The following is an 11283-nucleotide window of genomic DNA, read 5'->3' on the forward strand; positions in this document are numbered from 1 at the left end:
TGAAGGAGCTGGAAGAGGTTACAGAGATAGGGAGGGTTGAAGGAGCTGGAAGAGGTTACAGAGATAGGGAGGGTTGTAGGGGCTGGAGGAGGTTACAGAGATAAGGGAGGGTTGGAGGGACTGGAGGAGGTTACAGAGATAGGGAGAGTTGTAGGGGCTGGAGGAGGTTACAGAGATAGGGAGGGTTGAAGGAGCTGGAAGAGGTTACAGAGATAGGGAGGGTTGTAGGGGATGGAGGAGGTTACAGAGATAAGGGAGGGTTGGAGGAGGTTACAGAGATAGGGAGGGTTGTAGGGGCTGGAGGAGGTTACAAAGATAGGGAGGGTTGTAGGAGCTGGAAGAGGTTACAGAGATAGGGAGGGTTGTAGGGGCTGGAGGAGGTTACAGAGATAGGGAGGGTTGAAGGGGCTGGAGGAGGTTACAGAGATCTTGGAGTGTTGTGGGGGCTGGAGGGGGTTACGGAGATAGGGAGGGTTGTAGGGGCTGGAGGGGGTTACAGAGATAGGGAGGGTTGTAGGGGCTGGAGCAGGTTACAGAGATAGGGAGGGTTGTAGGGGATGGAGGAGGTTACAGAGATAGTGAGGGTTGTAGGGGATGGAGGAGGTTACAGAGATAGTGAGGGTTGTAGGGGCTGGAGGAGGTTACAGAGATAGGGAGGGTTGTAGGGGCTGGAGGAGGTTACAGAGATAGGGAGGGTTATAGGGGCTGGAGGAGGTTACAGAGATAGGGAGGGTTGTAGGGGGCTGGAGGAGGTTACAGAGATAGGGAGGGTTGAAGGAGCTGGAAGAGGTTACAGAGATAGGGAGGGTTGTAGGGGCTGGAGGAGGTTACAGAGATAAGGGAGGGTTGGAGGGACTGGAGGAGGTTACAGAGATCTTGGAGTGTTGTGGGGGCTGGAGGGGGTTACGGAGATAGGGAGGGTTGTAGGGGCTGGAGGGGGTTACAGAGATAGGGAGGGTTGTAGGGGCTGGAGCAGGTTACAGAGATAGGGAGGGTTGTAGGGGATGGAGGAGGTTACAGAGATAGTGAGGGGTGTAGGGGCTGGAGGAGGTTACAGAGATAGGGAGGGTTGTAGGGGCTGGAGGGGGTTACAGAGATAGGGAGGGCTGTAGGGGCTGGAGGAGGATACAGAGATAGGGAGGGTTGTAGGGGCTGGAGGAGGTTACAGAGATAGGGAGGGCTGTAGGGGCTGGAGGAGGATACAGAGATAGGGAGGGTTGTAGGGGCTGGAGGAGGTTACAGAGATAGGGAGGGTTGTAGGGGCTGGAGGAGGTTACAGAGATAGGGAGGGTTGTAGGGGCTGGAAGAGATTACACAGAATCGGGGAGAGGCATGGAGGGATTTGAAAACAAGGATGAGAATTGTAAAATGGCCCGGGGGTCAGTGTAGCTCAGTGAACATCAGCGGTGAGTGGGGAGCGTGGGATCCGGTGTGAATTCAGATATGGAAGTCAGTGCGAGTTTTGGATGGGCCGAGACGGACGGAGGGTGGAAAACGTGAGGCTGAACAAGGGAACTTGGAATATTCCAGTCCGGATGTAATCAAGATAAAAAACCTATGGAGAAGCGGCAAAAGGAGGTGGCAAAACCTGGGTGGGGTCCGGGGCATTGCCTGTCGTACTCACATTTCTTGATCTGTGCCTGTTCGTTGAACTGAGGTTTCATGAAAGCTTCTCTGAAGAACCAAACCACGTTCACCAGCCACAGGAACGGCAACAGCGCAAATCCACCTGGGAAAATCGAGGAGGGAAAATCCATCAACGGGTTTCTATCGAGAGTTAAAAGAAGAAAAAGTCAGAAAAGGGAGCGTTGGTCCTATCGAAAGTGAGTCTGAGGAATTAATAAAAGGAGAATGAGGAGGACGAAACAGGTATTATGTCTCGGTCTTCACTAAGGAGACAAGTAACACCCCGGGAATAGCTGTAAATCAGGAAACGGAAAGGAGGGAGGAACTCTGGAAAATTACAGTCACCAGGGGAGTGGTACTGAGCAAATTGTTGAGGCTGCGGGCTGAGAAATCCCCGGGTCCAGATGGACTTCACCCTCAGGTCTTGAAAGAAGTCGCCAGTGAGGTAGCTGATGCACTGGTTTTAATTTTCCAAAACTCCCCGAATTCGGGGAGGGTGCCATTAAGATTGGAAAATGGCAAAATGTAACTCCTCTATTCAAAAAGGGAGGGAGACAGAAGGCAGGAAACGACAGGCCAGTGAGAAGGGCACTTAGAAAAATTCAAGGTGATCAGGCAGAGTCAACACGGTTTCTGTGAAAGGGAAATCGCGTTCAACCAATTTATTGGAGTTCTTTGGAACGAGTCACACGTGCTGTGGATAAAGGGGAACCGGTGGATGTGCTGTACTTAGATTTCCAGAAGGCATTTGATAAGGTGCCACACCGAAGGTTATTGTGGAAAATAAAAGCTCATGGTGTAGGGGGTAACATATTGGCCTGGATAGTTGATTGGCTCGCGAACAGGAAGCAGGGAGTTTGGCATAAATGGGTCTTTTTCTGGATTTGTAGGATGTAATGAGCGGTGTGTTACAGGCATCAGTGCTGGACCTCAACTTTTTACAATTTATATAAATGACTTGGATAAAGGGAACGAAGGAGTGGTTGCTAAATTTGCTGATGACTCAAAGATGGGTAGGAAAGTAAATTGTGAAGAGGACATAAGGAGGTTTCAAAGGATATAGATAAGTTAAGTGAATGGGCAAAGATCTGGCAGATGGAGTATAATGTGGGAAAATATGAAGTTGTTCACTTTGACGGGGAGAATAAAAAAGATGATCTAAATGCCGAGAGATGGCAGAGCTCAGATTCAGAAGGGTCTGGGTGTCCTAGTGCATAAGGACACAAGGAATAGGAGAAGTAGGCCATTCAGCCCCTCAAGCCTGCCCAGCCATTCAATAAGATCATGGCTGATCTGCCCCAGGCCTCAACTCCTCTTTCGTGCCAGCTCCTCATAGCCCTCAACTCCCCGATCTTTGAAAAATCTACCTACCTCCTCTTTAAATACTTTTGTGATCTAGCCTCCACAACTCTCTGGGGGTAGGGAATTTTAGGCATTCACTACCCTTTGAGAGAGAAGAAATTCCTTTGCATCTGTTATGACCGATGCAGTTGGCAAAGCGAAGTTATTTAAAAATTACCAGAGAGAAACATTAAACAACTGTCATAACCTATAATTTTAAGTGTTATGTTTGAGATGCGACTCTAAATTCAGGAATCAGACCACCAGTTCCCGAGGCTTTACATTAAACTAATTTATACATTTTATTAATTTACACAGGTTAAAATATATATACACATGGCTACAGATTACTACCATCATAGCTTTTAACAAATTCCCAAACTAATCTCCATTAAGGCAACAGCAACCCATAGACTTAACCAAACACCAGGCAAAGCATTTTCACCTTACGAATTCAAAATGAGGTTCTTTTCACTTTGGTTCCTGTGATGCCAGTTGGAGGCTTACAGCTGCCTTTTGATCTCACATTGCCTCTGCCCTTCACACCCAAAAACTACTGAAGTTATACCTACCACCACTGATTGAATTCAAATTCTCATAGTCTCACCAGCCTCTTTGAACTTCACCTTTTAACAACGAAACCCCACTCATTGTACTAATTTTATTAGTAATGTAAACATATGGCTTGGTAGCTGCTAGATAGGCATCACGTTTTCACCCCACTTCTTGAATGCTCTATTCAAAAAAAATGCAAACGCACGCACGCTCTCTCTCTTCCATATCAAAACTAGTACCTATCAAAGCAACCAGACTAGCTGGCTTTAATCCAATTAAGACGCACCCACAGACTAAACCTCTGTTTTAAAAGAAAAATATTTTCCAAAATATTAGATACATTAATAGCTTCATGACATCCCCCTCCTTATCCGAAAATGAACTGTCATAATTCTAAAAGACGGCTTCATTTTAATAACCCATCACACACCATCTCCTATACCGATTGCACTATCACATTACCAGATGCATGCATTAACATAAATTTATATCACAGGTATCAACTGTTAGGGGGAAGAAAGTAAGTAAGAATTTAGGGTAAGGGAGAAATTATTGAAAGGGAATGAATTACTTAAAATCTCCAGGTAGCCAGTGCGATCAAGTACATTAACAGGTAAACCTGGTTACCAGATGAACCTTGCACAGCCTTAGAGCCTGCAAACAATAGAAAGGTCTTGGGAGCCGGACTGGAGTCAGAGGATGGCAATAACAACTAAAGTTAAGTGTGCTCTTCAACAGATAAGGGGAGAACAGATGGTCCTAGTTTAGGTAGGAGGGAAGGTCTCTGCCTGGGTGAAAAATAGGGACATAACAATGGATGTACCTGTTACCAGAGATGCCTGTTTAATGTGAACCTATATGTTGACGAGATCGGAATCTGGAAACTGTTCTTGTACATGACCAGTAACGTTTAAATATGTTGAACACCTGTAATTTAGCAGAGTGCTATCTCAAGCTGCACTGGGATGGTTCTCCCCTTGCAATTGCTCGAATAAACGATCGTGACCTGTACCTGAGACTCCTGGGGTCCGTTTGTCAAATTGACCACAACACAACAGAAATCACTCCAGTTCAGTGTCCAGGTTTTTTTTTTAAAAAATGTCCCAATTTCCTTTAAATTTCAAACTCTTGATAACGCATCTGCGAACAGATTCTCTCTCCCAGCAATATGTATAACACGTAGATGAAATGGTTGTAATAATAGACTCCATCTTGCACTTTTGTCATGAAATATGTCCAAAAACTTCAAAGGATTATGGTCTGTATAAACAATTGTTTCTGATGAATTGTTTGCAACATAAATTTCAAAATGCTGCAACGCTAACACCAAACTCAACGATCGCTGAATATCTTCTCTTGTGGTACATTCAGTTTCTGTGAAAAATACCCCATCGGTTTTTCAATTCCAGAGTCGTCATCTTGTAACAGTACAGCCCCAATGCCCATATCGCTTGTGTCAACGGCCAACTCGAATTGCTTGGCGTAATTAGGCACTTCTCATGCTGGTGCCGTGGTTGATACAGTTTTCAAACTATCGAATGGCTTCTGACGCTCCAGTGCCCATTGAAATGTCTTGTTCTTTTTTTAATAGTTCAGTCAGTGGAGCAACCACTTGGCTAAAATTTGCTACAAATTTCCGGTGAAACTCACTCATGCCCAGAAATGTCAAAATGTCTCGGTTTGTTGCAGGCACTGGGAAATCCACGATAGTCTTGACTTTCGCATCCCTCGGAGCCGCCTCGCCATGTCCAATGGTGCGGCCCAGATACGTAACTTGCGCTTTTGCAAATTCACTTTCAGCCAAGTCCGTCACCAAAATTAGCTTCTTGTAGTCGAGTCAATAATTCTTCCAAATGCCGCTGAGCGTTCCTCCCATTGGAATTTCACGAGCAATCCTCACAATCTCATTTCTATGACCTAATGGGATAACAATCTGACGGGCCTCCCCTCCAGCCTTCGTTTGCTGAGATGTGATCCGATTGCTGCTTTCTCATTAATATATTCCCTCGGTGACTAACCTCGGGGTTAAAACACTTCAACTGGAACTGTTCTGCATTCCTTCCTCCTGAACAATGTTATTAAATACAGTGAAACTCAGCAGGTCTGACAGCATCTGCGGAGAGGGATACAGTTGACGTTTCGAGTCCGTATGACCCTTCATCAGAACTAAAAAAATATAGAAATGAGATGAAATATAAGCTAGTAGAGGGGGGAGGGGGGTGGGAGGGAACAGGTAGAGCTGGATAGGGGGCCAGTGATAGGTGGAGGCCAAGAAGAGACTGCCAAAGATGTCCTTTTGTCTATGACGCAGATGCTATCAGACCTGTTGAGTTTTTCCAGGTATTTTTGTTTTTGTTCTCGATTTCCAGCCATCCGCAGTGTTTTGCTTTTATTAAACACAGTGCCAGCTAACTGGATTTCAACACCCTCTTCTTGCCTTTGAACTGCCTACTTATCTTGACCTTCCCTGTGGGTCTTTGATCTCGTGAGAACAACGAGGTCTAGCTTGCCTGTGGCCATTCCATCTGTTTAGCCAGCTTCTCAAATGAAATAACGAATGCTTCAATATCGTTTTCCTCAAACTTTGGAAGAGCCTGTACAAATTTAAACATCTCCCCACTGGGTTCTGCTCTGCAGGCAAATCCCACTGGCATCTCTTTTCTAAATGCCAACATTTGCAGTTGGAATTCCCTTTCTCTCCCTTTCCTCCTTCTCCATATCTGCAATTTCTAATTCCCTTTTAAAAGCTATTTCTCTGTCCTTTGCTTCTAAATTCAAGCCTTTTCAGTTCCTTTGCTTGTTTAAATTCTTCGTTTGCAACTGAAGTCTCGCTCCCTCCAGTTGTGACTCACTAGTGTCTTCCAACTGTAGATGCTGTGTTTATACTTTCAACTATACCTGATTTCCTAACTCCCTCAGGTAACCCCAATTGTAACTTACCTGCCAAATCCGTTAAGTTACTCGTGGTTATTCTCTCCAACCCAATCAGAGTTATCTCTCCTCCTCCCAGACAAGTCTTAGCAATTGCCAAAGCCATCCTGCAGTCTCACCACTTCTCAACTACCTCCGCAACTCCTGAATTCAAAGTGCCTCTCGTACTCGTTAAGCTTTAAGATTCACCAATTCCTAACCAATCGAGGAATTAGAAATATAATTTATCCCGGCACAGCCCTCAATCATTATGACCGATGCAGTTGGTAAAGCGGAGTTATTTAAAATTGCCAGAGGGAAACTTTTAACAACTGTCATAACCTATAATTTTAAGTGTTATGTTTGAGATGCGACTCTAAATTCAGGAATCAGACCACCATCTCTCGAGGCTTTACATTAAACTAATTGAAACATTTTATTAATTTACACAGGTTAAAATATATATATATACACATGGCTACAAATTACTACTATCATAATTTAAAACAAATTCCCAATCTAAACTCCATTCAGGCAACAACAACCCATAGACTTAACCAGACACCAGGCAAAGCATTTTCACCTTACAAACTCAAAATTAGGTTCTTTTCACTTTGGTTCCTGTGGAGCCAGTTGGAGGCTTACAGCTGCCTTTTGATTCCACATTACCTCTGCCCTGCACACCCGAAAACTACTGAAGTTATACCTACCAGCCCCATTGAATTCAAATTCTCATTGTCTCACCAGGCGCATTGAACTTCACCTTTTAACAATAAAACCCCTTTCATAGTACCAATTTTATTAGTAATATAAACATATGGCTTGGTATCTGCTAGAAAGATATCATTTTTCACCCCACTTCTAGAATGCTCTATTCAAAAAATGCAAATGCACGCTATCTCTCTTCCACATCTAAAACAGTACCTATCAAAGCACTCAGACCAGCCGGCTTTAATCCAATTAAGTCACACCCGCAGACTAAACTTCTGTTTTAAAAGAAAAATATTTTCCAAAATATTATATACATTAATAGCTTCATGACACATCTCAGTTGAAATGAGTGTCCCCTCATTCTATAACTGTGTCCCCTAGTTTGAGATTCCCCCACTAGTGGAAACATCTTCTCAACATCTACCCTGTCAAGCCCCCTCAGAATCTTGTACGTTTCAATAAGATCACCCCTCATTCTTCTAAACTCTAATGAATAAAGGCCTAATCTGTTTAGCCGTTCTTGATAAGTCAACCCCTTCATCTCAGGAATCAGTCCAGTGAATCTCTTTTGAACTGCCTCCAATGCCAGTATATCCTTTCTTAAATACGGGGACCAAAACTGTACACAGTACTCCAGGTGCGGCCTCTCCAACACCCTGTACAGTTATATCAAGACTTCCCTGTTTTTAAACTCCAACCCCCTAGCAATACAGGCGCAAAAGGTTAGTGTGCAGGTACAGCAGGTAATTAGGAAAGCTAACAGAATGTTATAGTTGATTGTGAGGGGAATTGAATACAAAAGTAGGCAGGTTATGCTTCAGTTGTACAGGGCACTGGTGAGACTACATCTGGAGTATTGTGTACAGTATTGGTCTCCTTAATTAAGGAAAGACGGAAATGGATTAGCAGTTCAGGGAAGGTTTACTAGACCAATACCAGGAATGCGTGGCATGTCTAGTGAGGAAAGGTTGGACACTATAGGCTTGTATCTAAGAAGTCTAACCAAGGGATATGGAGACCGGAACTGTGCACAGTGCTCCAAGTGTGGTCTAACCAAGGGATATGGAGACCGGAACTGTGCACAGTGCTCCAAGTGTGGTCTAACCAAGACATATGGAGGCCAGGACTGCACACAGTGCTCCCATATGGAGACCGGAACTGTGCACAGTGCTCCCAGTGTGGTCTAACCAAGACATATTAAGGCCAGGACTGTGCACAGTGCTCCAAGTGTGGTCTAACCAAGGGATAAGGAGACCTGAACTGTGCACAGTGCTCCCAGTGTGGTCTAACCAAGGGATAAAGAGTCCTGAACTGTGCACAGTGCTCCCAGTGTGGTCTAACCAAGGGATATGGAGACCAGAACTGTGCACAGTGCTCCAAGTGTGGTCTAACCAAGAGATATGGAGACCAGGACTGTGCACAGTGCTCCCAGTGTGGGCTAACCAAGAGATATGGAGACCAGGACTGTGCACAGTGCTCCCAGTGTGGTCTAACCAAGGGATATGGAGACCACAACTGTGCACAGTGCTCCAAGTGTGGTCTAACCAAGAAATATGGAGACCAGGACTGTGCACAGTGCTTCAAGTGTGGTCTAACCAAGAAATATGGAGACCGGAACTGTGCACAGTGCTCCGAGTATGGTCTAACCAAGAGATATGGAGACCAGAACTGTGCACAGTGCTCCAAGTGTGGTCTAACCAAGGGATAAAGAGTCCTGAACTGTGCACGGTGCTCCAAGTGTGGTTTAACCAAGAGGTATGGAGACCGGAACTGTATTTCGAGTGTAGTCTAACCAAGGGATATGGAGACCAGGACTGTGCAGTGCTCCCAGTGTGGTCTAACCAAGAGATATGGAGACCAGGACTGTGCAGTGCTCCCAGTGTGGTCTAACCAAGGGATATGGAGACCAGGACTGTGCAGTGCTCCCAGTGTGGTCTAACCAAGGGATATGGAGACCAGGACTGTGCAGTGCTCCCAGTGTGGTCTAACCAAGGGATATGGAGACCAGGACTGTGCACAGTGCTCCAAGTGTGGTCTAACCAAGGGATATGGAGACCAGGACTGTGCACAGTGCTCCAAGTGTGGACTAACCAAGGTTCAACACAAGTTTAACATAACTTCTCTGCTTTTCAATTCTTTCCTTGCATCCAGGCAAGGGGAGAGTATTCCATCGCACTCCTGACTTGTGCCTTGTAGATGGAGGGTTTGGGGAGTCAGGAGGGGAGTTGATCTCTGCAGAATTCCCGGCCTCTGAACTGCTCTTGTCGCCACAGTATTTACATGGCTAGTCCAGTTCAGTTTCTGGTCAATGGTAACCTGCAGGTTGTTGATAGTGGGGAATTCAGTGATGGTAATGCCATTGAATGTCAAGGAGTGATATAAGATTTTCACTTGTTAGAGACAGTCATTGCCTAGCACTTGTGGGGTGCACATTTTTTTCATTCATTCACAGGATGTGAGCTTCGCTGGCTGGGCCAGCATTTATTGCCCACCCCTAATTGCCCCTTGAGAAGGTGGTGGGTGAGCTGCCTTCTTGAGCCGCTGCAGTCCCGTGTGGTGTAGGTACACCCACGGTGCTGTTAGGGAGGGAGTTCCAGGATTTTGACCCAGTTGACAGTGAAGGAACGGCCGATATATTTCCAAGTCGGGATGGTGAGTGACTTGGAGGGGAACTTCCAGGTGGTGGTGTCCCCATGTGTCTGCTGCCCTTGCCCTTCTAGATGGTAGTGGTTGTGGGTTTGGAAGGTGCTGTGGCTACACATTATTTTCCCCACTGACAGCACAACCTCAGCCTGCATTCGCCACGAAGTTTCTCACCCAGATAGTATTTGCGACACAGGTTCAGTTTATCTTCGTTGCTCACTCGCTCCAGATTCATTCTGCCGGTTGAACTGCCGACTGACGTCTCACCTCAGGTACCTGCGGACAGAGAGAGATGACGGTCAGCGAGCACCAGCAGCAAGGTGGGAACACAGGGCAAAGGATAGACCATGGAATGGGATCTTCCTTTCATTCCCTCCCTCAATACCTCATCATCCTATCACTATAATCCCTCTGTCCTTCACTCCCCCTCCCCAGCAAATGCCCCCTCCCTTTAATTTGCCCCTCCCCTTTCACTCCCTCTTCCCATTCTGCCCTTTATCCCCCCTCCTCCCCCTTTATCCACCTCCCCTTTAACAACCCCCCCTCCCCTCCCCTTTACAACCCCCCCTCCCCTCCCCTTTAACAACCTCCCTCCCCTTAACAACCCCCCTCCCCTCCCTCCCCTTTAACAACCCCCCTCCCCTCCCCTCCCTTTAACAACCCCCCCTCCCTCCCCTCCCCTTTAACAACCCCCCTCCCTCCCCTCCCCTTTAACAACCCCCCCTCCCCTCCCCTCCCCTTTAACAACCCCCCTCCCCTCCCCTTTAACAACCCCCCCTCCCTCCCCTTAACAACCCCCCCTCCCCCTCCCCTTTAACAACCCCCCTCCCCTCCCCTTAACAACCCCCCCTCCCTCCCCTTTAACAACCCCCCCTCCCCTCCCCTTTAACAACCCCCCCTCCCCTCCCTCCCCTTTAACACCCTCTCTCCTCCCCCCTTCCCTCTCCTCTCTCCTCCCCCCACTTTAAGCCCCCTCCCCCGCTTCCTGTGGATTTTCTGCCTCACCCAGTCTCTCTGGCCACCGCTCTCGCTGCGCCTGCGCAGCCGCCGCACCTGACTGCCGGGAGCTGCCGCCGGGAACTACAACCCCCAGAATGCACAGCGCCCCCCAGTGTCTGCCGGGAGGGTCTTGGTGGGGTGGAAATAAAATGGCCCCAATCTGGAACCAATCGAGATTCAGTCGGTGTTTTCCGCCCCCGCATTGAATCTGCGGAATCGGTCGGACTTTCGATCCTGAAAATGCCGCCTGTTCCCATCCCGTCTCCCCCGAACGGTTCGTGAGCGGGCGGCACCTCCCGCGCATGCGCACTGCCTGGTTTTTGTCGCCAGGACAGCAGAGGGCGCTGGAGCTGGAGGACCTGAGTGGGAGAGGGGGCGGATATCCTGGGGGGGGTTATCTGGGTGGGGGGATATAGGGGGGGAGGGGATATGGGGGGGAAGGGGATATTTTGATGGGGGGGAGAGGGGATATTTTGGGGGGGGGATATCTGGGGGGGG

General features: G+C 47.3%; 1 protein-coding gene across 1 annotated transcript in view; it reads right to left on the reverse strand.

Moving 5' to 3' along the window:
- Positions 1-10913, reverse strand: part of psenen (presenilin enhancer, gamma-secretase subunit) — an 11827-nt gene extending 914 nt beyond the window's left edge. Inside the window, exons 1-3 of the mRNA XM_078535058.1 lie at positions 10792-10913; positions 9961-10062; positions 1625-1729 (exon numbers count right to left, since the gene is read on the reverse strand). Coding sequence (XP_078391184.1) covers positions 1625-1729; positions 9961-10021 — 166 coding nt within the window. The 5' untranslated portion in view covers positions 10022-10062; positions 10792-10913. The remainder of the gene's footprint in view (positions 1-1624; positions 1730-9960; positions 10063-10791) is intronic.
- Positions 10914-11283: the final 370 nt, after the last annotated feature.

This window comes from Cetorhinus maximus, unplaced genomic scaffold (assembly GCF_964194155.1).
Source record: "Cetorhinus maximus unplaced genomic scaffold, sCetMax3.hap1.1 HAP1_SCAFFOLD_241, whole genome shotgun sequence".
Classification (NCBI taxonomy): Eukaryota; Metazoa; Chordata; class Chondrichthyes; order Lamniformes; family Cetorhinidae; genus Cetorhinus; species Cetorhinus maximus.